We start from the raw sequence: 27,924 nt of genomic DNA on the forward strand, positions 1-27,924 counted from the left end.
TTTACCTCAAACTGGCCTCGCTTTCCAAAAGCTTACAACTTTAAGCATACACTAAGCAGCGTATGATTCTCATGGCTTTCTGTGGGACAGTGCTTGCTCTGGACGCAGCACTGGCTTAGGCAGAAAGCCTAGGTTGGTGGTTCTTAATTCTGACTGCAAATGAGAATTGTTTGTAGGGATTTTTCTAGAGATGCGAAAGCTTTGCCCTCCAGTGATTCCAATTCAGTGGTTTACAACCACAATTCTGCTACTGTTACTTCGGACCCTTAGGCAAATCTTTAAACTCTTTTTATTGAGACAGGGTCTCTCTCTGTCACCCAGGCAGGGGTGCAATGGTGCAACTGCAGCCTTGACCTTCTGGGCTCAAGTGATCCACTGGCCTCAGCCTCACAAGCCACCACACTCAGCTAATTTTTTCTAGAGACAGTGTCTCACTATGTTGCCCAGGTTGGTCCCAAACTCTTGGGCTCAAGCAGTCCTCCTGCCTCGGCCTCCCAGAGTTGGGATTACAGGCATGAGCCACTGCACCCGGCCAAATCTTTAAGTTCTCTGATCATCTGTTTCCTTGCCTGTGGGACATGGGTAGATAACCCCCCTCCCCATCTCACACGGTGATGGTTAGGGTCAGAAGAGTTTATCTATCACTAGTGCCGGGTAAAGTGTAGTGAAAATCTTAAGACTACTGTTGTCCTGCATTGTCCTACTCCTTTCTTCATTTAGTCCTTATCCCCAATATTCTCCACCTCCATCAATTCCATATCCCAAAGTATGAAATACCTGCAGTCCTGAGATCCCAGTCTGCCTCTGCTCCCCCGAGGTATCCAATCACAAATCTGAAAGATTATCCAGTCCCACCTCATGCCTTCAGGAAGACCCGTTCCTGACCCACACAAACAGATGAGACTCATCTTGGCTTTAAAACCTGCTCATAGATGTTCAGCATCCTTTCGATAACTGTGTTTCATCTTACTTCTGCAGTGCCAGCCCAATGCAGGGCAACGGGGCTTTGCTTTGGGCCTCCCTGCAGGTGGCACTAGGGAAGGTAGAGAAGGGAAGACAATGTTTGCCGCTTCCGTGGTCACTCTACTGCTGTTGCCTTTGCTTCTGGAGCCGCTTCTACCAGCACTGCCTCTCTCCCTCCCACATCACTGCCAGGGTCTGAGTGAGACCTACCCCCAAGGACTCATCCAGGCAGCCACACCGGTGGTTTGAAATAATCTTTATTTTGTAAACATCTGTGTTTAAAATAGATGAACCCTGCTCACAATTCATATATGGACCCGAGACACAGTACACGAAGTTCACCCGTCACAGGGAGATAGTGGAGGCTCAGGAGCAGGTGGCGTGCCTGGGGCTGGATGGAGTCTCAAGACAGCAGGTGCAGAGGTGGTGACGAGTAAACAGGCCAGCAGAGCCTGCTCAACAGTCTGGGCCTCAAGACATGCCCCAGGCCACCAGAAGTTTAGGGTGAGCGTAGCTGCACCCTAAAATCCCAATTCTCCTTCTGCTCCCATACCTTTTCCCAGTCATGGCCCTTGTGGATAGGGCCTATCAGTCTATAGAATCCCGATTCCATGTTTTCCCTTCCAGAACCCCTAGGGTACAGTACAAATATAGTCCTTCTTTCCTGAGGGGGCTAGGAGAGAAAGACAATGAATGGCACCCTGCCTGATCTTCAGGGAAAGCCGAAATACTGGTCCACAGATTGGAGCCACTGCCCAATATAACTTCTCAAGTCCCTGGCTGAAGACAGACTTGAAGGCTGGCATCACCTACTTCCCTAGCCCCAGTGTGATGTGGCATAGGTCTTGATACCCAAGGAGTCCCATCTTCAAGGAAGCAACTCCAGCCTAGTCACAGCTTCATCCTAGAGTTAGCTCTCTCCTTTTCTCATTAGCCAGTGATTTACAACTTCCTGCTCTCCTTTGCTTTCCACCATCTAAGCTATACCCTGTCCCTAAGTCCTGAGCCACCGTCTCCTGCTGTTTTCCTGGTTTGGTAAGTCAGGAGGAAAGGTTTGGTGGTTCTTTCCCCACTTCTTTTTGGAGGAGTAAGGAAGTGAGGTTCTTATCCTTCACATATGAGTGCCCTGGATTTTGGTCCTTAGTTGATGAATACTCAACACCCAGTTCTTTGTTTTGGCTGCAGCCATGCAATGCAGCTAATGTGTGGCTTAAGAATGACCCTCTTCCTAGGCCTCGCCCACCTTGGGACGGTGGGCAGGAACCCCAGTAGAACTGGTAAATTACTTGTTCCGTCTTTAAAGGGCCTCTTATAAGCTATTCTTGGGCCATATGGGGTTAAAGAAACTTCCTGAACATAGCACTCTGGAGGAGGGAGTCCTCTTCCCTCCACCTGTAGCCACAGTGGTTGGCAAACCCTCAAGCCTATCAGGAGGTAGAGGGCAAGATGAGCGCTTTGTCTTAAAGGCCAAAGAGAACAGCACCAAGCGTTTCTACCCAGGGCCTTCCTTCTCTCTTCCCATGAAGTCTTTGCCCTTCTCCCATAAACTTTGGGTCCCAGGAGAACCTTGGTTGCTGAAGGCTAGGCTCAGTCCTCCGCCTGGGAGTCTGAGGAAATGCTCTTCTTACCTAAGAAATGGAAGATGGGGCCTAGGAGGCCCTGCTGTTGCTACATTCCCCTCTGCTGTGCAAACTGCTGTCCCTGGCCAGCTCTCCCTTGCTCTTAACCTGATACATAGGAGCTAGTCCTCCATTTCCAAATGCTCCCCTTTGTGGAGTGCATGGTTGGCCTGACAGTGTCACTGACCCCAGGGCTCTCCTTGCCCCTGGAGTACCCACAGGCCTTGGTCCACATCTTTAAATTTGGGAGCCAGGTGGAGAGAAAATGTGTTCATGCTGCATGGGAGGTAGAGAATGGAGGTGACTTTTTATCCCTGCCACCCCTCATTTTGTTTCCTTCTCTGAAGCACCTGCCTCTGAGCTCAGTTCCCCAAAGAGGCAGGCGGGCAGCCAAGCAAGGGCAAAGCTCTGGTGGGGGAATGGGTAGAGGTAGGGCAGCCCCAGGCTCGAGGACTCCCCGGTTGCCGTTTCCCTCCTACCTCGATGCTCCACTTTCGCAGGTCACTGGGGAGGCAGGCCCATGGCACGTGAGGGACAGTGGGGGTGGGGGAAGAGGAAGAAGCACCCTGTAGCCTTTGGCCCACCCACGAGGCAGGGTGGAGGGTTCTTCCTGGATCCAAGGGTGGAACCTCCCCACGAGCCTGGGTCCATCCCCTCGGATAGCTTAGGAAGGAAGGAAAGAGTGAGCTGCACACAGCAGGACACACGGGGGACGGGGTTTGAGGAGCTTTGATACGAAACGCACTGGAGGGGAGGGGTCAGAGAAAGAGAAGTGGGGGAAGAGAGAAAAAGCAGAGAGGAGACACGATGCGCGGAGAAAGGAGGAGCTGAAAGTGGCCTGGACTCCAGCCCCAGCTGTTGTCTGGTGGGTGCGGGGTGGTGAGACAGTGCTTGCGGCACATCGTGGGGGTCGTAGCAGGCCTGTGGCTGGGGAAACAGGCTGAAGAAGACCACTCCAGGGTGGACAGGCTGGGGGCAGGGGCTGCTTGAGATGACAGCAGAGCAGCTCTCAGGGCCAGGCAGGGGGAGTAGTGGCTACTGATACTCAATAGGGTCATCACACGAGAGGACAGCAGCAGGGCAAAGCCCCGGCTCCCCTGTCTGCCCACGGGCCTCCTGAGGGAAGAGGGGTGTCGTGTGGGGTGCCCCACACAGGACTCAGCACCAGCAGGTTTTCGAAGAGTTCGCTGGGCCCTCGGGTTTGCCCTCCTCCTCCTCCAGCTCTGCCAGTGCCAACTCATTGCTGGCACGCGTCCGGAGGCCTTCCAGCTCCTTCCTATGGGCCTGCAGCACCAGCTCCGTCAGACGCGTGAATGACTGGAAACCAAAGGGCACAGGTTAGTCCAGTGTCTCCTCCTCTCCCCTGGCAACCCTGCAGCGGCCCAAGGGATGAGGTCCATCTTATGGCTCCTCCTCCCGCCTCTGCTGGACTCAGCCCGAGAGAGCGGGCGCCTGGTCGCCGGGGCTCTCACCTCTTTAATGTTGAGGTTGGTGCAGGCACTTGTTTCATAGAAGTCCATGCCATACTCCTTCGCCAGCTGCAAGAGAAGGACATTTCTGAAAGAGAGTCAGTAAGGCAGGGGAGGGGCCCACACAACCAGGCACAGGCTTCTGCCACTGCACTCACAACCATGCTGTGTTGTGATGATTTCTCAGAGTAGATAATTTCTCAGATGGGACTGGGAGCTCCAAGAGAGGGTAGCAGAGAATGGGGGAAGATCCTCCACAAATATGCCTCTCCATTCTTCCAGCTGCCACCCCACGCCTCCCAACACACAATCATATATCAGGAGATAAAGACACCATCCATTGTGGCAGTGTGGCATCCTCGTAAAAAACATGGGCTCTGGAGTCCCACAGTCCCAGACCTGAATAGCAGCACTGCCACTGATGGCTAGCTGTGTGACCTTGGACTAGTTGTACATTCTCTGTAAGCCCCAGCTTTATCTTCTGTTAAAGGAGACTGAGCGTGTCTCCCATCCATGGTTGTGGGATGATTCGGTGGGGTCGTGCACTTAAAAGCGCTTGCCTTAGCACAGTGCCACACATAGAGTGCTCAATAAATACTATCCTAGTAGGCTTTGCCTCTACTTTTAAATTGGTCAATGACCATGTCTTATATTTTATACCAAACAATCAATTTCATTTTAAGTACTAATGGAACGCTATTGACTGAAAAGGGAGAGGAAAACTCTTGAGGTCCACGGACTGAGTGGATAACTTGTCTCAGAAATACCAATCTTGGCTGGGCACAGTGGCTCACGCCTGTAATCCCAGCACTTTAGGAGACTGAGGCAGGTGGATCACCTGAGGTTAGGAGTTCGAGACCGGCCTGGCCAATATGGCAAAACCCCATCTCTACTAAAAATACAAAAAAATTAGCCAGGCGTGGTGGCATGCGCCTGTAATCTCAGCTACTTGGGAGGCTGAGGCAGAAGAATTGCTTGAACTCAGGAGGCAGAGGTTGCAGTGAGCCGAGATGGCGCCACTGCACTCTAGCCTGGGTGACAGAGACTCCATCTCAAAAAAGAAAGAAAAAAAATAACCAATATTTCTTTCTGCTCTCTGGGAGGATGGTCTCCCTGCATGCTTGGACATTCCCTCAGTGTCATCCTCCTACCCTTTCTGCCCCCATGGCTTCTCCAGCTGTGGCTCTTTGTCTCCTCATTTGCCTCCCTGACTCTTTCCTGGGTAAGAAGGACAGGAGTTGGGGAGTGTTGGGTGGGATGGGAGATCATTTCTCGACCGTGACATGGCAGCTAGGCCTGGATGCTGTCAGAGAAGAGGTTGACAACTTGAAGTCCTTCATTACTAACACAGGGATGATCTCTTAAGCAGAGGGCAATCCTGCATTTGGGGACCTGGACTTGGGAGAGTTGCTGCCTATGACGTCTTTGTTTCTGGATGGACCCCGAATCTCTGGGCTTCTGTCCTGAAACCCAGACAACAAGCCTTCCGAGGATGGCCACTCCCCCAGGGCCTTGGGGTGCTGGGGACGCGTGGGAGGACCTGCCACTGGGGAACACACCCCTAGGTCCCCACGCTCAGGACTGGCCCTGGAGGCCCAGCAGAGGACCTGGGGTGGACTTGCCTTTTCCCTCCACTTACCTGCTGCCCTTGCTCTCTTCCCACCTGCCGTTTCTGCTCCTCATCAGCCTTATTCCCAATAAGGATCTTCTGGACGCCTTCTGGTGCGTACTAGGGACAAAGGATGGGCAGAACAGCCAGTGAGTGCTGCCTGCCCCCCCAATTTTCCCTACAGAGTCTGCACTGCCTCCAGCCCACCACCAATTCCAGAGCCCTAGGGACAGGGTGGGCCGACTGGATGCGGGTGCCAGGCTCCCCCAAGTGCCATGGCTGACCTCAAGGGTATCACGGGGACAGCTTAGGGTAGAAGACACTCTGGCTAAGACTGGTGCTTCCTTGGGTTAGACCACTGGTATCAGAGCTGGAAAGGACATTGGATGTAAGTCCAGCCCTCATTCTACAGGAACTGGGGACACAGAGGATTCAAATGGCTTCCCAAGGCTCCACAGCTATTGTGCAGAGCCAGGACTAGATCCCAATCTTGCAACTCCACCTGGTCCCAAGATTTCAGGAAAGAAGCTGCTCACAGGGAAGACTTGGAACTAATTCATTTCCGGGAAAGACACAGCCATGGAGGCCTGGCAGGGTATGGAGAGTGAGGGCATGGCAGCTTCGGTTTCTTCCCCATGTCTTACTCACCCAGAGGTCTTCATCCAGGGCTGTGGAAGGCAAAGCTTCCTGGAAGCATTTGCCTTCCCATCTGGCCCTCGCCTTGCCTTCCCCGGTGAGGCACCCTCTCCACACCCCGGCAGTGAGGTGGCATCTCCTACCTCATCCACGTCACTGACCCACTTCATGATGTGCTGGTAAGAGCGCTCGCTGCTAATGTCGTAGACCAAAAATATCCCCTGAGAGAAAGAGAAATAGAGAGATGTGATATGCACAGAGAGAGTGCAGTCATGGGGCCAGAAGGGGCCGTGGAAACTTAAAGGTTGGGTCCCACTCTCCCATTCTCCCTGCTCAGCATCCAGAAATATCTCTTCTCTCAGACCCCATCACTGCCACCTCCCAGGCCCATCACAGAACTCTCTACAGCAGGAAGGCACCATATGCTTTGACCTGGATCTTTGACCCAGGATGGAGGGTGGAAGTCAGGGATGAGGGCAGGGGCCTGCCTGCAGTGAGTGAGCCATGAACAATGGACGGACAAACGATCAGTGAACAGCTGAAAGACGCCCTGCGCTCCTCCAAGCAGGCAAACTGTGTTTAGGGGATCCGTGGCACAGACATCTCAAATACCCAGAGCTGGGAGTGTGGGTGGCAGCTTCCCACTTTGAAACCCCCAATGTGGTGGCTTACCTGGGCCCGCCGATAGTACTGCTTTGTGATGGTCTGGTATCTCTCCTGCCCTGCAGTGTCCCTGCAGGAGAAAGCCAGTCCCTCAGAGGAGCAGGGACCATGGGAACAGACGGGGAGGGGAAGAGCAGAGCTGTCCCCTTGTAGGAAAAACTGGGGAGCTTCAGGGTGAAAAACCAGGGATGCTTGGATCCCCACAGGGATCTGCAGTCAGAGGCCTGGTCATCTGTGCTGGTGCTGACCAGGCCTGCAGGGCCTTGGCCTCTCCTGCCATCTGCCCTCCTGGCAGACACCAGAAGCCACAGCCAGAACAGGCCTTGGACAGCTCTCTGGAATCTGGCCACTGTGGCCAGATTTGGTTGGATGGGAGTTGGCAGGGGATGCTGCTACACCCCTAGTCCCTATGGGACCTCTGAAGGCAGTGCCCATACTGCTGTGGAATTGAGAGGGAGCTCTAAACCCTGGCAAAGGCAGTGCTTCCAAGACCTCAGGCAGAGAGCCACAGCAGCACCCTCTGCTACTGTGGAAACTGCACCATGCTATCCTGAGGAACTCTCTCGGGGTCTCGCCCTAAATAATGGGGGGGTGTAGCCTCCTTCCTTCCAATCTTAACACAGTGTGGCACAGCCCAAGGGCAAAGCCTAATCCTGAGATAAATTCACAATGGTTAGTGTGCCAGTTCCTTCTAATTCCTGCCCTTTGGTGCTTGTAGTCAATCCCATAAAGTTTCTTAGAGGTTGGAGATTAAGGCTTATAGGAAGAGATGGGCTTCTGAGACTTCGCTTCCATCCATCAGACAGGTGGCCAGTTATCCCAGGTGAAGCCTAGGAATTTTACACATGGCAGGGGCGGCTAAGGAGCAGCCAGAGGTCCTCTTCTCCTACATCTGCCTCCTCCTCCTCCCCAACTCACCAAATCTGTATCCGCACTTTGATGCCGTCTACCTCTATGGTCTTCATCTTAAAGTCAACACCTGGAGAAAGGAAGAAAGCAAGAAAGTTAGAAAGCCTACCCACGAGAAATGAACAGGAAAGGGCCAGGCAATCACACTTGAAAGGTTTCCTTTCAGTTTAATTTGGCAAAGGGATGAAGTAATGTAAAGGCCTTCTTTAAGCAGAAACTGACCTTAAGGAAGTATCTGAAGCTTTGAAAGGGGCTTTCCTTCCTCCCTGAGCTGAAAGTTGCCAAAATAAAGGCCCTGGGGGACCCAGAGGAGGGAGAGTGAATCTGGGGAAATCTATTTCATCACTGCCTTACTCGACAGACTTAAAACATGTCTCGTTCTAGTCATGTGTGAAGTCTTCCTATTTATACTTCTGGAGAGAACGCTGTGTTTATCCTTCCTGAAATTCTAATCTCTAGGAATAGCAACCCACATTATTTCCCTGCTTTCTTCCCTCTCTCTCTCTGCCTTGTTAATAACCAGAAGGGGTCATAGTGCCAGACTGTGGAGAGAGAGGAGGGCTCTTCCAACCCATGATTGTACCTGAAGCCTCAGCACCCAGCCAAGGCCCACCAAAAAGAAGGTCTCATGCGTCTTGGTTGCTGACTCACTCATTCACCATAGGAGGCGCTGTGGTTGACTAGAAGGAGCATGGGCTTTGGCGTCAGGCCTGAGCTTATCTCCTCCCTCTGGCCACTCACAGCTCATTGCTATAACATCAGGCACCTTGCTTCACTGAGCGTCCATTTCTGCCTCAGTAAATGTCTTCATCAGGGACATTACCAGTATCTCAGAGGGTTGCTGAGGAGGCCGGATGAGATACAGCACCTGGCCCAATTGTCTGCAGCTGTCATGAGCTAGTGCAGGGCCGGGTACATGCGGGTGCTTATGAGTGACTGTCGTAGGACCAGATGAAGAGGCAGTGGCATGGCATGGCATGTCACTGCGGGAGGGAAAGGAAGCACAGAGTTCCCACGCTTCTTCATCCAAGGGCTGGAGGAGCTAAGCTGCCACAAGACACAAGAAACCGAAGGGATTTGGCAAATGCGTGCAGGGCAGAAACATATTGGAGAAATCTGCAGCAAGAGGAGTCAGCACCACCAGCAGCAGCCAGCTTGACTCTGAGTGACAACAGAGAGATGAGGGAGGTTGTTTTGCTGACCATGCCTCTCCCCACCTCTAACTATACCCAGGCACTATGCCCAGGGATTCAAGAGCTACGTCTGGTGGGTTAATTAAGCTTACATCTTTGTGTACTCCCTGGAGCAAGGTCAGGAGTGGGCATGATCAGCCACAGTTTTCAGATGGGAACATGGTAGAGTTCTGAACCGTCTGCCACCAGCTGCACTGCCCGGCCCAGGAGGCCTGAAGGCGCCAGCATCCCCATCACCACTGCCACTCCACCTCCGCATCAGTTATTTGCCAAATGGGAGACATCTTCCCTTATCTGTGCTGTCCCCAGCTTTCTACAAAGGCAAACAAATTAAATTCTGTCTCTTCCTTCCCACCATCAAGACCAATCATCATTTAATTACAAGGGAAAAAAGATGCAGAACGGGCAACCTGAACTAAATCGATTTGGTCAGACGTGAATCATTTCTCGCCTGCCCAAGCTGATTCATATCCATTGAGCTGTACTTTTCCAAATGGGCAATGCCTGGCAGCCATTCTTCCATGTGTGCAGAGAAAGAGTGAAGAGAAGGAGGGAGGAAGGGAGGAAGGAGAGAAGCATCAGGCCTTGGGAAGCAGGAGTATGCTTATTTCTGCCTGGATCAACGGTTATCAGGCACCTGTTTCTCCCCAGTACCTGGCATAGAAGGGAATCAAGACATTCTTTTTTCATGATACAGCACCTTCTTCCAAGAAGAACGAGAAATTTTCTCCAATTTGTAATATACCTGGTTTATCCTCACACTAGCCTAGCAAACCTGGCCAAGGACAGTGCCTTGTGCAAAGCCATCACAAGGGGGACAGGAAGAGAGAAGGTTTTATTTCCTTTATCCCACAAACATTTATGGGAACTTCCTATGTGCCCTACACAGTGCTCAGTGCAGACAGAGCAGTGAAAAAGACATGGCCCCTGCCCTCAGAGAGCCTAGTGGAAAGGAAACAAGGGCTCAGAGAGGTCGATGGCTAGCCAGGGTCAGCACAGCACGTGCAGAGATTCCAACACAGGTCCATCTATGCCGGAACCCATGCTGCCCCTTGCACTGGTTCTTAGGGAAGCAAGAGGAGAGTCATGTGTAGTTGGCTAGGCATGGAAGCCCTAACTGCTTAGTTTCCTTTTTGCCTGTGGGTGCCCGAGAAGGACTTTGCTAGGAGAGGAACTTCCAATATTAAGGTGAATTTTTCCCTGTGAGAGAAGAGGGGATGGAGGGAGAGGTGAAAGCAGGCAACTGTCCCCAGAGACAGAACTGACAAGGAGACAGGGTACTCCACCGGAAGTGAGGCTGGGCAGTGACTCCTTCCCACCTCCTCCCTCACTTCTTAGCTATGTGGCGGGGGACTAAGGCTGAGGAATTCCGGGGCTCACAGCACTCCCCGGCCTCACCCACACCCCACCATCTTGCAACCTAGGTCTCACTGGCCACCTGGGAACATGTGTTTTATTCACCTTTTGGCTATTCATATGCATTCACATATGATGGAAGAAACAGAGTAAGTCTATGTCTTCTGAAGGATTTTCCTTCCTCCCTCCTCACCCACACAACCTCTCTTAAATTTGAAAAAGGTTAACAGCCCAAGGATCTTCAAGAGGAATCTATTGCTTCTGCGCTCTGTTCCCACACAACCTGGGCCTTCAGCTGTGTCCACCTACCAGTCAAGTTCTGGCCCCAGTAACCCGTGCCCATCATGGCTCCTTCCCTCTCCCTGCGTGGCTGTTGGTTTTTTCCACTGCTGAGCATTGCAGGACAAAGTCAACACACTGGCCTTATTGAGGCCTCTGCAGACGGATGCTTTCTCACCTTGGCCAGCCCTCACAGCTGCTTAGCAAACTGTTTATTCACATGTGTGTTCACCTATCACTGTCCTCCCACTGAAGGCTTCAGCTCCAGGGCACCCCCTCCCCACCCCTGTGCTCTCAGCAGGATACCTTCTCCACTGTTTTATGGCCCAGATGAATGCCTTTCCTCTGAAGCCACCTCCTTTCTTCAGATTTTCCTAAGTTCTCTCTGCCTTCCCTCAGGGAAGAGTCCTCTATCCACATCTGGCCTCTTTTCGGTCATCAGCCCCACCTGGGTGCACACCCAGAGAGTCAGCCCTTTTTGTTGCATCTTTAGTATCCGTGAGAAGAAGAGATATTCTCCATCTATCTCTGCCTCCAGTGGTTTCACATTCTGGCTCCTCTAAGGTCATATTTCTCAAACTTCCAGGTGCACGAGAATCACGCGGGGATTGAGTTAAAATGCAGATTCTGATCCGGTAGGTGTGGGGCAAGGCCTGAGATGCTGCAGGAAGCTCCCAGGTGAAGATGACGCTACTGTCCACATATCGCCCGAGTAACAAGCTGTTCTCAAAGTATGTCCCTGGACCCGCAGCATCAGCATCACCTGGGACTTGTTAGAAATGCAAATTCTGGCCGCACGCGGTGGCTCACACCAGTAATCCCAAGACCTTGGGAGGCTGAGGTGAGTGGATCACCTGAGGTCAGGAGTTTGAGACCAGCCTGGCCAACATGGTGAAACCCCCGTCTCTACTAAAAACACAAACATTAGCTGGTCATGGTGGCAGGCACGTGTAATCCCAGCTACTCAGGAGCCGGTCTGGGGTGTGGGGAGAATCGCTTTAACCCAGGAGGCAGAGGCTGCAGTGAGCTGAGATCATGCCACTGCACTCCAGTCTGGGTGACAGGGTGAGACTTCATCTCAAAAAAAAAAAAAAAAAAGAAAAGAAAAGAAAACGAAATGCAAATATGCAAATTCTTGGGCCTTACCTCAGACCTATAGAATCAGGCCCTCTAGGTATGGGGTCCCGCGATCAGTTTCAATAAGCTCTCACGGTGATTCTCACACAGGCGTAAGTTTGAGAACTACATTAGGACAAAAGTTTTGCACCTGAAGTGTCGAGAGAGTGAGCACAAGAGTTCTCTGTTTCTCAAGGTGTGCTTTGCAGAGCTTCGGCTTTAGAATCAACTGGGGTCACTTAAAACAAAGACAAAAACAATGACCTTGACTTGCCTAGACCTACTGAATCATAATTTGAGGGTGAGGCCCAGAAATCTGTATTTTTAACAGCACTGTGGGTGATATTAGATAGAAGAAGTTTCAAGAGCTATATATGTCATGGAAGAAACATCCATTGGCCTGGAGTCAGAAAGACCTGGTCCAAGTCCTGGTTCTGGCACTTACTGTGTAACTTCAGGCAAGTCTTAACTTCTCCTAGCTTCAATTTTTTTTTTTTTTGAGATGGAGTCTCACTCTGTTGCCAGGGATGGAGTGTAGTGGTGCAATCATAGCTCACTGCAGCCTCGATCCTCCAGGACTCAAGCGATCCTCCCAGCTCAGCCTCTGGGTAGGTAGCTGGGACTACAAGTGTACACCACCATGCCCAGCTAATTTTTTTTTTTTTTTTTTTTTTGTAGAGATGCGGTCTCCCTATATTGCCTAGACTAGTCTTGAACTCCTGGGCTCCAGTGATCCTCCCGCCTCAGCTTCCCACACTGCTGGGATTACAGGCATGAGCCTCCGCACCAGGCCGATTTTCTTAAGTGTAGAAGGAGAATACCGCTTCCCTCCTAAGGGCTGTGCTGGGATAAATTAAACGACGTATGTGAAGCACTGACAGCGTAGTCCTCTCACTCCTACCTTCCCTCTGCTGAATAAAGGCTTCCTGGGGAGTCAGGAAAACCAGCCCAGAGAACCCTGAAGTGGAAGGCATTACAGAGTCCTGGCCCCTACTAACCGCGTACCCTTGCCAGCCAAGGGACTAGAGCATCAGCAGCATCAGAGGTGTGTGAGAAATGCACATTCTCAGGGCTCACCCAGCCCTACTCACTCTTCTGCACAAGAAAGTTTCAGAACCACACCCAGGTGCATAGTGCTTGTCTTTATAGCACACCCCTGAGCTATGGAATCCCTCAGCTCTTATGCGGGTCCCATGAAGTAGGCAGGAGTAGGTATTATTGTGAGCCACAGGGAAGCCAATTCTCATGTTCCCACTGACTCATGTTCCCACATCCCACAGCTGAGCTGGACTGGAAAGCTGGTGTCTTAAAACCCACCCAGGGTATCCTTCACTCGGCCAGAGGCTTCCCAACCCTGGGAGGCTGAGGAATCTTACCACCTTTTCCCACATGCCCTGGCATACCCGATGCCTTTTCCCACACACCCTGGCATACCCGATGCCTTTTCCCACATGCCCTGGCATACCCGATGCCTTTTCCTGCACACCCTGGCACACCTGATGCCTTTTCTCTTTTTTCTTGACGGAGTCTTCCTCTGTCGCCCAGGCTGGAGTGCAGGTCACTGCAACCTCTGCCTCCTGGCTTTAAGCGATTCTCCTGCCTCAGCCTCCCAAGTAGCTGGGATTACAGGCACGTGCCACCACACCCAGCTAATTTTTTGTATTTTTAGTAGAGACGGGGTTTCACTGACATTATGCGGCATCTAGAAGTGAGGCAGGGGGCACATGAGGAGAAGCCCGCTGCTATGGTCTGAAGGTCTGTGTTCCTCCAAAATTCCCATATTGAAACTTAATCCCCAGTGCAGTGCTGGTGGGAGGTGAGGCCTTTGGGAGGTGACTCAGTCGTGATGTTAGAGCCCTCATGCGTGGGACTAATGCCCTTAGAAAAGAGGTCTGAGGGAGCTTGTTCCCTCTTCTGCCATGTGAGGATGGAGCTAGAAGGTGCCACCCTTGTCACAGAGCATCAGCCTTCACCAGACACTGAATCTGCTGGCACCCTGATCTTGGACTTCCCAGCCTCCCAAACTCTGAGCAATACATTTCTCTTGCTTTAAATTACTCAGCTAAAGGCATTTTGTTACAGCAGCCAGCCCTAACTAAGACACCCACCATAGCCTATTTTCTCCTTCCTCCTTGGCATGGTTCATGATCCCAGTAAGTCCAGATTCATCACCCCGACAGTGTCCCTACAAAACAGTCTACTTCCTTTCTTGGGTACAGAAAGAAATAGGGCACAGAAGTGTTAAGAAACAAGCAAACCACTTCTACACAGCTCTGGCAGAGGTTCTCGGAGACGCTGGGAGCCCCAGGAGGAGAAAGTCAGACAGACGGGCCCTCTCCCAACCAGGTGCCCAAAGCACGGAGAGCAGCTCATTGTTTTTCCCGGCACATTAGATATGCCCATCATGGTGCCTGCCACACCCTGTGTCCTTTTCTGGCTAGAACAGCTCAGCCCCAAACCTCTGCTCAGAGAAGCAGGGCTGGGTGCAACACATTCTTTGTGGAGAAGCAGGTTCAGACTGGACCATCAACAGGTTTGCTGGTGACCCACAGGGTGACCTGGCCAGCAGAGGCAAGGGAGCTTAGCTAAGCCAATCAAACCAGCTCACTCCAGGCAGGGCAGTGGGGACTGACCAGTTGGTAATGAGCAGGGCATGAGGCAGACAAACATGCAGAAAGAAGCGGAGAGGCCTAAGGATGATGAACATGCTGACTGCAGTTGGGGCTGGGGACGGTGGATCCTAGCACAGCCATGGGTCCAGACCAGACTCCAAGTTCAGCCCATGGGTATCCATAGAGCACATGCCCCTTTTCTTAGTGACACCTGAGAGTGCCTCAGGATTGGCCACTGCTGCCTAATGGCTCCCCCAAGCTAGTGAGCCAGATGCTTCAACAAAGGGGCTGGAAGGAAGACCTCCTAAACCATCGCTCCCTGCTCCTTACTGTCCCCTATTTTTGTCTTCTAGCCTCAACTACACAAAAAGAACCTAAGGGGCAGAGAATACATTTTGTGGTTGACAAAGCATTTGTTTTGTTTGCTTGTTTTTAAAATCTCTGCCACATAGTGCCAGCATAGTGCCAGGCATAAAGAAGCAACTCCAAAACAAATTCTAAATAAATAAAAAGGCCAAGCACAGTGGCTCACACCTGTAATCCAAACACTTCGGGAAGACGAGGTGGGAGGACTGCTTGCGCCCAGGAGTTCGAGACCAGACTGAGCAAGAAAGTGAGACCCCCATCTCTAGAAAACAAAAAACAAAAAAACCCAGGTGTGATGGTGCCCACCTGTGGTCCCAGCTACTTGGGAGGCTGAGGCAGGAGGATCACTTGAGTCTGGGAGGTTGAGGCTGCACTCCAGCCTGAGTGACAGAGCAGGACCCTGTCTCAAAAAAAAAAAAAAAAAAAAAGCAATTCCATGAGGGGGATCTCCCCCTCACCCCAGAGAGCATAAGAAGGACTGCATGCCTGAGGCTTAAGAGCAGGGGATGTGTCCTGCCACCTGATGCCTCAGACATTGGCAAGACAAGCTCCTCAATCAAGTGATGGTGCCATGCAGCCATGGCCTGAGGCAGCAGCCCTGGGCCCCATCCTCCTCCTGCTGTGACTCTGGCTGTATGGTGTCTGCCCCAGCAGCTGCCAGGCCACAACTGGAGCCCGAGGGTGCTGGGACAGCACTGCTGTTGGAGAACTGGGAAGACAGGCAGGGCCCTCCTCTGGGCACCGGGGGCAGGGGCAGGATAGAGGGATGCAGCAGGGGAGACACCCGGCACTCACATGACTCCTAAGCTAGCTCGCCTTGGGTGGGCAAACAGGGAAAAACTTGGTGCCTCCCCAGTACAGCAGTGGAGGTGCTGTGACACTTACAGAAAGGAGCAGGCAGGGCACATCCACACTAAAGAACACCCCTTCCCATGACTGTCTGCCTCCCTAGAAAGCCCTAGAAAACATGGAGGAAGTGTGGCTCAAGACACAGAGTGTCCTGGCCATTAAGAGCACAATTGGGAGGTCAAGTTTGGTTCCAACCCTGCCTTTATCACTAATTACCTGCATGGTGTTGGGGAAGCCGGTTAGCCTATCTTTGCCTCAGTTTCCTCACCTGTAAAGTGGGGGTGACAGAGGATTCTCAGAGAATTTTTTTTTTAAGATTGTGAGATAAGGTGTAAAACCCATAACACAGGGTCTGGCACGCAGAATTTTATTAAATGTTAGCAGAAGCAGCCGTCAAGCTCCCTTAGGGAAGGATGAGATTAGCGAGCCCAGAGCTGCAGGAGGGGGAATGGAAAGAGCTCTAGGATGTAGAAGGAGGCTTATGTTGGGGAGAGGAAGGAGAGTGGGACAGAGAGATGAAGCCCAAGCCAGCACTTGGCTGGAATGTTTCAACAAAAAGAGGAAATGCTGCCCCCTGTGGGGCCCAGATGGCTCCTAGAGTCTGGCTACAACCTAAATTCTGGCACAGGTAGGGTGTGCCTACTAGCGGGCCAGCACCTCATGGGTTAAGGGCAGGTGCCAGCTTGCCTGCCTGCCAGCCAAGCTCCGCATGCTTCAGTGGAAACAGAGCTGCCTCTGGGTGCCAAATGTTATCACCAGGATCAACCACAGCCCAAAGGACCAGCAGTGCGACCTGAGCTTTTCATTAGTAATGAGACTCCACAACGAGGAACAACCTAATACACCTGAAACCCAAGGCAGACACCCAATCCCTGGGGCCAGGCCAGCTCCAGTTACCAAGCACAGGTCCCAGGAGTGCCCCAGCCCCTCCCACTGCAGGAAACCAGCATGTGTGGGCCATGTGCACCTCCTGTGGGTTGTGGCAGGAGGTCACCTCTAAAGAGGTCACCCTGTGCAGCCCTAAAACACCAAAAAAGACCCCATTCACACAGGGATCCCAGGAGCTGATATGGTTTGGCTGTGTCCTCACCCAAATCTCATCTTCTTTGGTATATGCAGAGATGAAGGGTCAGTGCTTTAGACTAAGGTCCATGTTGCCTATTGTTCAGGGTCAGAGCTGGTATCAGATGATGCCCATCAGCTCAGCCAGGTTGCTGGAGTGACCCTCCAGGGCCACCTCTGCAGCCAGGGCACTCTGGAGTAAGGAATCTCTAGGGCTCAAGCAGTGAGGCCATCCACTCCCTCCAGCCTCATCATCTTAACAGTCTCAAGCCCAGGCATGGTAGCTCACACCTGTAAACCCAGCACTTTGGGAAGCCAAGGCGTGAGGATCACTTGAACTCAAGGAGTTCAAGATCAGTCAGGGCAACATAGTGAGACCATGTCTCTGCAAAAAATTAAAAAATTAGCCAGGTGTGGTGGTATATACCAGTGGGCCCAGCTACTCAGAAGACTGAGGTAAGAGGATCACCTGGACCTGAGGCCAGGAGGTTGAGGCTGCAATGAGCTGAGATCACACCACTGCACTCCAGTCTGGGAGACAGTGCAAGACTCTGTCTTAAAAAAAAAAAAAAAAAAAAACAGGCCGGGTGTGGTGGCTCATGCCTGTAATCCCAGCACTTTGGGAGGCCGAGGCAGGCAGGTCACCTGAGGTCAGGAGTTCAAGACCAGCCTGGCCAACATGGTGAAACCTTGTCTCTACTAAAAATACAAAAATTAGCTGGTCGTGGTGGCAGGCTCCTGGAATCCCAGCTACTCGGGAGGCTGAGGCATGAGAATCGCTTGAACCTGGGAGGCGGAAGTTGCAGTGAGCCAAGATTGTGCCACTGCACTCCAGCCTGGGGGATACAGTGAGACTCTGTCTCAAAAAACAAAACAAAACAAACAAACAAAAAACAGTCCCAAGAAACCAATACGACCTATAACTTCCCTCAGGGAAGAACAGAAGTCCTCTAGGAAAATGCATTCATTCATTCCTTCATTTGTTAATTCATTCATTCAAACTGTTATTGAATGCTTACAATGTGCCAGGAACTAAGCCAGGTACTAGAAGATAAGCTATGAACAGCACAGAAAGATCCTTGTCATCAGAGCTTAATTCTAGTGGAGAAGACAGATATAAGTAATGAATACCTAATTTCAGAGAGCCATATGTGATAAGAAGCAACTGCGGGATAAAGTAGAGAGTGAGGAGACCCCAAGCACAAGTAACCTTAGACTGGCTGGCCAGAGAAGACATTTTAAAGGAGGTAACATTTGAGCTGAGACCTAAATGACAAGAAGGTGCCAGCAGGGAGATCCAAAGAATCAGGTAGAGGAAGCAGCAAAGATCCTGTGGCAGGACACATTTCAGTCAAACTCACAGTTCCTAGGAAGAGGGTCAACAGTACTCTCTCCTTTGTTACAAAAGGGGAACTGCAGCAAGACCCCTCCCTTCTCTCAGGTCTTGTGCGGACCCTCACATGTGCACCTGCATCTGTACTATTTACTGCGTGTCTTCTAGCATCTGGTTTAGTTCCTGGAACATAGTCAGCATTCAATAGCACTTACACTTGTCTGGAGGTGCGAACCTGAAGAATACACCAAGAAACTTCTCAAATGCCAGCAAGGCCAACTTCAGAACTCCCTGCTCCTATGTGATGCTGAGATCTCTATACACTGAATAAATGGCATGCATAAAGCCCACCGTCCCTGTGTAGGTAGTAGGTACATAGTAAGTATATGGAGTAGATAATCAGGACCAGTGTTCCCCTTCCCCCACTTTTTTTTTTTTTTTTTTTTTTTTTTGAGACAGGGTTTCACTCTGTCACCCAGGCTGGAGTGCAGTGGTACGATCTCGGCTCACTGCAACCTCCACCTCCTGTGTTAAAGTGATTCTCCTGCCTCAGCCTCCCAAGTTAGCTGGGACTACAGGCGTGCTCTACCACACCCAGCTAATTTTTGTATTTTTAGTAGAGACGGGGTTTCACCATGTTGACCAGGCTGGGTCTTCCCCTTGCTTTTCCCACTGCCTTGTGCACAGACCTCCCTAGAGCCTTGGTGACATGTGCAGTGTGCTCCAGCCACCCCATCTCGCTCCCCGTTGGCAGCCCCTGGAACTGGGTCTCGCCTCCCTAAGCCTGCTACTTAGGCCAGCGGGCACCACAGAGGCAGCCAAGACCCACCAGGCTACTGACCACTCACTCCTCCAGCCTCCTTCTCAGGCAGGGCTATGCTGACTGGTAGTAAAAGGTTCAGGGAAGAAAAGACTAGGACACGGAGACTCAGGAGCAAACATCTTAGAAAGAAGGGGGCTTCCAGATGCACCTGCCCTCACCCAGAGCCAGCAAAGCAATCTCCTGGCAAGCGGCTTCTTGAACTTCAGCTGGTATGACCATGGTCTGGCCACTCCAGCTGGCCCCAGCAAGGCTGAAGAGTAGCAGCCCCACTGGAGGTGTTCTCCACAGCACCTCCTACAGGGAAGAGGATGTGTGCTTCCCCCACACCCAGGGCCCCTGGAGAATCCTGCCTAGTCTTCAAGACTCCACTCAAATGTCACTTCCTCTTCAAAGCCTTCACCAGCCTCCCTGGGAGGGATTTCTCACTCCTCTGTGATTCCAAAGCATCCTGACATTTCTTTTGCATAATATTCTGCTTGTTTGGATGTCTGGTTCCCAGCTACACTGTAAGCTCCCAGAGGGCAAAGCAGCATCCTGTTCACTTCAGACTCTCACCGCCTGGCAGCAGGTAGATCACTAAATATTATTCAACAAAGTTGAGTAAATGAAAGCAAAAATGAATGAGCAAGTGAGATGAATAAATGGATGAATGAAGTCAGTACATATCTAGAGAAAAGATGGGCAAAGAGAAAATTTTAATCAGGGAAGAGCAATTAGAAAATAACCCACTTTTAGGCCGGGCGTGGTGGCTCATGCCTGTAATCCCAGCACTTTGGGAGGCCGAGGTGGGCGGATCACGAGGTCAGGAGATCGAGACCATCCTGGCCAACATGGTGAAACCCCGTCTGTACTAAAATACAAAAACTTAGCCCGGTGTGGTGGTGCGTGCCTGTAGTCCCAGCTACTCGGGAGGCTGAGGCAGGGAAATCACTTGAACCTGGGAGGCAGAGGTGGCAGTGCGCCGAGATCTCCACTGCACTCCAGCCTGGTGACAGAGCAAGACTCTGTTTCAAAAAAAAAAAAAAAGAAAAAAGAAAGAAAAGAAAACAAACCACTTCTTTTTGTTTTTGTTTTTGTTTTTGAGATGGAGTCTTGCTCTGTCGCCCAGGCTGGAGTGCAGTGGTGCGATCTCAGCTTGCGGCAACCTCCACCTCCCGGGTTCAAGCAATTCTCCTGCCTCAGCCTCCCGAGTAGCTAGGATTACAGGCACCTGCCACAACACCCGGCTAATTTTTTGTATTTTTAGTACAGATGAGGTTTCACTATGTTGGCCGGGCTGGTCTCAAACTCCTGACCTTGTGATCTGCCCACCTTGGCCTCCCAAAGTGCTGGGATTACAGGCGTGAGCCACCACACCCAGCCATAACCCACATTTCAAAGCCAACTGTTAGCCCTTTCTATAGTTCATGGTGCCATGGTCACAGAGTTCTCAGTAATTTTTTTTTTTTTTTTCTGAGACAGGGTCTCACTCTGTCACCCAGGCTGGAGTACAGTGGTGTGATCACAGCTCACTGTGGCCTCCATCTCTTGGGCTCAAGCAATCCTTCCACTTCAGCCTCCTGAGTAGTTAGGACTACAGGCACATGCCGCCATAATCAGTTAATTTAAAAAGTGTTTTTGTTTTATTTTATTTTCTTTTGTTTTTTTAAGAGATGGGGTCGGCCAGCCATGGTGGCTCACTCCTGTAATCCCAGCACTTTGGGAGGCCGAGGTGGGTGGATCAGCTGAGGTCAGAAGTTTGAGACCAGCCTGGCCAACATGGTGAAACCCCATCTCTACTAAAAACACAAAAAATTAGCCAGGTGTGGTGGTGCATGCTTGTAATCCCAGCTACTCAGGAGGCTGAGGCAGAAGAATCTCTTGAACCCGGGAGACAGAAGTTGCAGTGAGCCGAGATCGAGCCATTTGCACTCCAGCCTGGGCGACAGAGCTAGACTTCATCTCAAAAAAATAAAATAAAATAAAACAGGGCTGGTGATTAGCCCCTTCCTCCTCAGTGGGAGGAATTACGTGTCCAGGAAGCCCTGGGTTCCCCTTGACAAAGCTCACTGACCAGAGAGAAGAGCCAAGGAGAGGGCAGAGGCCTATATAGAAAACTGGCAGTTTCACAGGGAAACCGGTGCAAAGATTGGATTACAGAAGAAGGCACTCTGAGAAGAGCTGGCAATCAGGGTAGAAGGATAATGGCCAAATATCAGCTTTCATGTTATAAAGCTCATCACCAGCCTGTCTGGGGAGTGGGGAGAAGGAAGGAGGAGGAGGAAGGAACAGAAACCAGAGAGTGCAGGTAGGCGGGAGGAACCGGTGCTCCCAGCTGTGGGTGCATCTGCAGATCTGTGGCACAGACGCACAGCAGCGGAAACCCTCCGCGGGCTTCAGATATGTTCCTTCCCAAGGTCATGTCCTTGGGGAAGAGGTGGGAGGCCGAGTCTGTGCCTGTGTCAGGAGGAGAAACAGAGGCCTGAGGCAGAGCGACACCTAGCAGGGGCCCAAGCCTTGAGGCAAGGCCACCCCATCCTCTCCTCTCAGGTCGCCCCACTGCTTCACACCTCCTCACCACCTCACTCTTCCATCTCAGGCCCTGGCACTGCTAGGGAAAAGGGGGTGCTAGAGCAGAAACTGAAATGAAACACAGCTTCCTATGCACTCCCTTGGAATGTAAGCCAGCTCCTTGGTTTCTGTCTGTTTTGGTCACCACTGTATCCCCAAATCTTAGCATGGCACCTGGCATGTAGTTGGTGTTCAGCAAATAGCGCCTGAATGACTGAGTGCACAAGTGATGGATACACAGGATGACCTCCTAGCTCACTGACAGTGTATTCATCTCTACAACATTCTTATAGCTAGGAATAATAATAATAGCTGGGCGTGGTGGTGGGTGCCTGTAATCCCAGCTACTTAGGAGGCTGAGGCAGGAAAATCACTTAAACCCGGGAGGTGGAGGTTGCAGTGAGCCGAGATTGTGCCACTGCACTCCAGCCTGGGCGACAGAGAGATACTTGGTCTCAAAAAAATAAATAAATAAATAAAATAATAATAATGATAATATGATAGCAGCTATTATTTTATCGAGGGCTCTGCCAAGTGCTTTGTATGTGCTAGGCTCTATAATCTTCACAACAACCTTTAAGAAAGACTCTGTTACCATCTTCAATTTACAGATGCAGAAACGAAGCACAAAGATGTCATCAAAGTGTCTGAAGGTCACAGGGCCAGTAAGGCCACGGGAAATGTGCATGTTAATCTGGGCTCTTTCCATTCTGCTCATTGCTTCCCACCTTCCCTTCCTTTCTAGGTACCAGGGAAACAGAGTAGGTAGAGACTAGTCTCAGGCTGCCTGAAGGCTGACACAGACCCAGCCCTGACCCTCTCACAACATCACACTGCATTTGCCCCCAGCTCCTCTCAGTCTAGAAACGTGCAAACCCCAGGATCCTAGTGTCTAAGCACAGGCCCCAGTGTCTGTTAGGTCACCCCGTTCCAGGCTTGGATCTAGCCCCACCCCCTCCCTCACCCTCTCCCACCTCCTCAGTCAAAAGCCCTTGCCCCAGGCAGCCAAGCCAGTCCCAACAGAACTCCTTGAGAAAGGTGACATAGCAGCAGCAACCCAGCCTGAGAAAGTGCCCTGAAGCCACAGCAGCCCAACCTGTCCAACCAGATCACCCTCCTCCTCACCCAGAAGGAGTGTAGCCTGGAGGGTGGCTTTCAAAACAAAAGGTCCAGGGACTAGGTGACAGGTCTACTCAGGGAAGACTAAGGATGGGAGGGAGAAAACCAACTCCTGAGGGAGTGAGGTAGCTCACACCTATAATCCCAGCACTTTGGAAGGCTGAGGCTGGTGGATCACGAGTCCAGGAGTTCGAGACCAGCCTGGTCAACATAGTGAAACCCCCATCTCTACAAAACATACAAACATTAGCTGAATGTGGTGGCATGTGCCTATAGTCCCAGCTACTTGAGAGGCTGAGGTGGGAGGATTGCGTTTAGGAGATCAAGGCTGCAGTGAGCCGTGACTGTGCCACCACCACACTCCAGACTGGGTGACAGAGTGAAACCTAGTCTCAAAAATAAAAATAAAAAAAGAAAAGAAAAGAAAACCAACAACTCCTGAGCAGTCTCTTCAGTTTCCATTTGTGGTTTACATCATCTCACTCCTGGCCACCATGCAGAAAGGTCCTCAAAGGTCCCCTGAACATAGATGTCCATGTATGACATCTTCTCCCTACCTGGTCACGGCACAGGTCCCATAAGATTCTTTCAGAAGTTGCCAGGTTGATTGGCTTGAACCACTCCCCATTCTGGAGGGAAACCAGAACAAGTGACTGTGTGGAAGTTGGTGTTGGTACCACTGGGGGTGAGGGGCCATTCAGAGGTTCCTTCATGCCCAGATACTACTGCAGCCCCTGACTAGTCTCCCTGCTTCAAGTCTTAACCCCTTCTTCCAGCCAACCTCATTAGTACCCTACTTAAAACCCCTCCTACCATTGCTAAGGCTCATGTTCCACCTCCTTGGCCAGGCTCTCAATGCCCTCTGCCAACTGGTCCCTGCATTCATTCATTAATTTAACAACAGGCATTGAATCTGCCTGGCCCTGTACTAGGGACTATAAAAACAATAAGGAATAAGATTTGGTCGCACCATCAAGGCACTTATAATTTGGGAGACAGAGAGAGAAACAGAAGAATGTTCTCACTTTTCTGAAGAATCCCTTCTGTTGCATCTAAACTGCCTAGAGCCCCACGGACACCTACTCAATCCCACCTCTGTTTTCTCTGCTCATGTTACTCCATCTGCTCCCTTCTGCTGCAGGAACTGATGAGCAGCCCACACTGAGGCCTAGCTTCAGCCTTCCCTGCCGGTTCTAGTCCACAGGGGCCTCTCTCTTCCCCAGCCTCCGACAGCATGGAGTCGTGGGAATAGCACTCACCCATCCCATCCATCGCCATTCTCCGGCTGCCTCATGGTACATCTTGCATCATAATTTAGCTTCTGATACCCACTGTGAGACCTTCATTAAGAGTAACTGTAATGATCATAATCCATCCTTTACATTTGAAGAGTGATTCACCAAGTTCTTTCAGATATCTCATTTTGGCACTAGCTCTTTTTTTTGTTTTTGCCTTTGTCTTGCCTCCCCATCTAGGTTATGGGCTTCTGTAGGCAGAAAACGTAGACTGCAATATGTCTCTAAAATGCCTGGCACAGAGCTTGGTAGTGAATGCTCAATTAATTTGTTTAAGATAGTATTTTGGGGACCCCTTTGCACCAACCCCCAGCCAGGCCAGCACAGCTGCACAGAAAGGAAATGCCTGTGGCAGAGCCAGTGGCAGGGCCACCTGCTGGCCTGCTGGCCAGAAAGATGAAAAGGATAGGGGGAGGGACAGTCAGTGTTTCAGTCTACCAGGGAGGCCTCTCACTGCTCCCTGGCAGGTTCTTCTCTAGAAGATCGCAAGTCGTTAAAGTGGAGTACACAGTAAATCACAAAAGTACTGGCCTAGGTGATATCCACATGAGCCAAGAAGCCAAACTATCTTGGCAATAACTGGTGAATTATCTTGTTTTCTTAATTCACAAAAAAATCCCCTGGGAAAGGTGCCTCGATCAGTGGCCAGCATGGTCATGTAATGTGTTTTAGATAATGCACAATTTGAGAACAGTGACTGTAGGTATTATTCATCTTGGAATCTCTCGGTCTCAGTGCAGAGCCTGGCATACAGGACACGCATTTTTTAAAAATAAGCGAATGACTATGACTTGGTAGCACTCGTTTCGTTGGCTCCTTGATTTGTCTCCTGGCTGCCCCTTCTACCTCCTTGAGAAACTGTCCATATCACTTAAGGAAAAAGCTTTTCTTGACCATCCAACTCTTTCCTTTAAGTTTTAGTTAATGCTGAAAAACACGCCCAAGATAAGGGAGAATCCCAAGTCCCTTAATAAGCTTTAAATAAAAAAGCATTTAAGATACCCAGTGGGGCAGATTTTAAAAGGCTGGTGTGAAGAAAGACAGGTTTCTTTCTATTCCATGGAATCCAAACTCCTAGAGTCCTCTGTGTCCTGTGGAAAGGGGGACCCTAGAGAATCCTCTGTGTCCTGTAGAAAGGGGAACCCGGGTGTCAGAAGCAGAGGAAGAAATCTGGGAGCCATCTTTAGGTTTTAGCCCAATATACCAAGGGCCTTGAGGGGAGACAGTGCTGCAGAGACACCCCTACTCAGTTCACTGATTCACCTATGTGCCCAAAGTGGTCTGCCCTGGAGGGTTTCAGGAAGTCCCTGTGACCTATTTAGTGTTCACCTATTAGCAGAAGGTGTCTAAGAAGGGAGATTACAAGGGGAAGGGACAAGGAGAAGGGTGGATGATTAGAGGTGTGAGGCAATGGACTCTCTTTAAGGAGAGCACAAGCCTCAGAGGGCCATCCTGGTATTTTAGAAAGAGGGGTGCCCTCAAAAAGGAGGGTATGTGTCTCCCAGGGGAGGCTGCCTCCCACAGCACTAAGCAGGAGTCCCAGAGCTTCTGAAATGAGGTGGTTGAATGAAGCCCTCAAAGGGAAAAGTCCATGTCACCTGTAGGACTTGGAATGGGACTAGGAGAGCAGGTGCAAACAACAGCTCTTCAGGCCAAAGCCAGGGCCTCCCAGGCAGCCCACAGCTCTCTGGAGATAGCTCAGTAGTTCCAAGCACCAGGCCTCTCCCAAAAATAGCCACTCCTAGTTTCCTTAAGGGATAACCCACCGCCCTTTATCCCTGAGCCCACAACCTGTCCTCATACACCATCTGGTTCCTCTGCCACTCCCTCCATTACACCCATGCCTTTCTCCTGCACCTGCCTCTTCCCCAAGTCCTCCCGGCAGGCACAAAGCCTTAATGTGTATAGGCTCCCCTTCTTTCTGCAATGTCTCTCATCCAAACCATGGCTCAGCCCAAGCTCCTGGGTTTCCTAAGAGTTGGCCTTACAGCTCCTCTGAGAAAGACAGACAAGTTCTGTTCCCTGACCCTAAGTCCTGTTGTTTCACCCTTCAAGTTGGTGAAACAAAGAGAGGAGACCCTAAAAGCTCAATGATAATGGCAATAGCAGTAAGAACAATCAGCATTTATTGAGCTTCACCATGTGTCTGGCTGTGCTAAGCACTTAACAATCATTATCTCATTTAATCTTGACAACAACTTGGGAGGTAGGTGCAATTATTATACCCGTCCTACAGATGAGAAACTAAATAAAGCTCAGAAGTTTAGGCAATATTCAAGGTGGCTTTGCCCCAAAGTGAGGTCTTAGGTCTCTTGGACAATAAAGCTGGCTTCTTAACCAGAAGGTTCTGTTCCTCCTGGCTGTATCTATCTGCTCCTACTTCTCTCTCGGCAAGGAATGTGTGTTGGGGGGAGGGGGGATGGCGTGGACATGAATCCTCAAGAGGAAGCTGAGAGCTGGTGCCCATCCCTGATGGCAGCAGGGACTTCTAGGAGAGCATTCCAAATGGATGACCAGCCAGCCAGCAGGTGTTTCCAGGGGCCTGGGCAATGCAGAGGCTACTCCAGGGCTGACCCGGGTAGCAGCTGAGGATGAAATTCCCTCTACTCAGACTTCTCGGGGAGGGGGCCCCTCACAGCCTAGAAGCGGGAGACTGTCTCAGAGGGGAGGCCATGGACCCATTCCTAGAATAAGTGACCCCATCATAGTGCTGTCCGGGATGCCACCGGGCCTTGTCCCTCTAACCACAGGCTCCAGCACTGCCAGATGAGAGATGCCCTCAGGCGGGTCCTGCCTGCCTTCTGACCCCTTGGTCTGGGCAGGTATTCCTGACACTCCTCCATCCTCTTCAGCCTCCCTCAGAACAGATGTCTCCTCTTCCCAGGCGCAGGGGCTCCTCACCCTATCTGTGTCCTCCCCCAGGTGTCCCACCTTGCGGCTTACCTTCCCAACTCTGCCCTGGAAACTCGACCCCTGTGGCCCCTCCGTACGTCCTCTCTTCCCGCCCTCGCCCCCCGCCGGCTCCACCTTGGGTCACCACAGAACCAAGGGCGCCTCAGTGACTCCGGTCTCCACGCTGACCCCCTTTTCCCCAGCACAAGCTTTACTTCCCCTCCCCCTGGGGATGTGGGGATGTTATTCCAGCGGCTACGATTCTCGCTACCCCAGCTCGGGGTACCCAGGCCTACACCCGCTCCCCTAACCCCCGGTTTCTCGGTTTGATGGGACGGAAGGCTTCCCGGCAAGAGGCGGGAGACCCCACCCCTGGTCCGGACGGCAGGCAGCAGGGACACCCTCACCTGCCAAAACCTATGCTCACCCCGAGATTTATCCCGGACTCCGGCCTCCGGCGCCACCGCCTCCAACCGGAGGGGCTGGCAATTCCTCCCCAGCTGGGGACGGGGGCGGCGGGGAAAGGGGCCGCGGGTGGGGAGGGAGGGGGGCCGCGGGTGGGGAGGGAGGGGCGCCCCGGGCCACCGCCCCTTACCGATGGTGGAGATGTGCGAGGAGTGGAACTCGTTGTCGGTGAAGCGGCACAGCAGGCAGGTCTTGCCCACCCCGGAGTCCCCGATCAGCAGCAGCCGGAACAGCACATCGTACTGCTTCGCCATGACTGGGGCCAGCGGGGCCGGGGACTGCGGGCGGGCAGCGGGCTCAGCCCTGCTCCGCCGCTGCCATCGCGGCCCGCGCCCGCCCGGGGACGTTGCGGGCGGCGAGGAGGACGCCGGGCCCGGCCCCCGCGGCGGCCTCGCCCGCCCGCCTGCCCACTCGCTCGCTGGGTGCTGGGAAGCGCGGCTGCGGCGGGAGGCCGGCGCGGCGCCCGCTCGGCTCGGCTCGGCTCGGCTCGGCTGGGCTAGCGCGCGGCGGTGGGAGGAGAAAGCGGCGGCGGCCCCTGCCCGCCCCTTCCCCTGCGCCGCCGCCGCCACCCCGGAGAGAGGGGGCGGGGAGCGCGCGCAGGAGAGCTGGACCCCATCGAGCAGGAGACGCTGGGGCGGGGCGCCAGCCCCCCCTCCCAACCCCTTCCTGCCCGGGGCGGGGGAACGTTTTCGTTTTTCCGCGGACGCTCCGAATGGGGGAGTTGAGGTGAGCCCCCACCCAGCCCA

The 27,924-nt window shown here is 52.0% G+C and overlaps 1 protein-coding gene across 3 annotated transcripts; it reads right to left on the bottom strand.

Moving 5' to 3' along the window:
* Positions 1-1,202: 1,202 nt before the first annotated feature.
* On the bottom strand, positions 1,203-27,698 carry RAB15 (RAB15, member RAS oncogene family). 3 transcript variants are annotated; one of them, XM_004055305.5, is made up of 7 exons: positions 27,309-27,698; positions 7,878-7,938; positions 6,969-7,029; positions 6,440-6,517; positions 5,691-5,780; positions 4,055-4,120; positions 1,203-3,899 (listed from the first exon to the last, which is right to left on the bottom strand). In XM_004055305.5, the coding sequence occupies exons 1-7, from the start codon at positions 27,430-27,432 to the stop codon at positions 3,741-3,743; spliced, it is 639 nt and encodes a 212-aa protein (XP_004055353.1). In that variant the 5' UTR covers positions 27,433-27,698; the 3' UTR covers positions 1,203-3,740. The 3 variants fall into 3 exon arrangements, with proteins under 3 accessions (XP_004055353.1, XP_004055354.1, XP_063554390.1); XM_004055306.5 differs by having other exon boundaries at positions 6,309-6,517; XM_063698320.1 differs by lacking the exon at positions 27,309-27,698 and adding an exon at positions 23,084-23,104.
* Between the last annotated feature and the right edge of the window lie 226 nt (positions 27,699-27,924).

The sequence above is a fragment of the Gorilla gorilla genome, chromosome 15 (genome assembly GCF_029281585.2).
Source record: "Gorilla gorilla gorilla isolate KB3781 chromosome 15, NHGRI_mGorGor1-v2.1_pri, whole genome shotgun sequence".
Classification (NCBI taxonomy): Eukaryota; Metazoa; Chordata; class Mammalia; order Primates; family Hominidae; genus Gorilla; species Gorilla gorilla.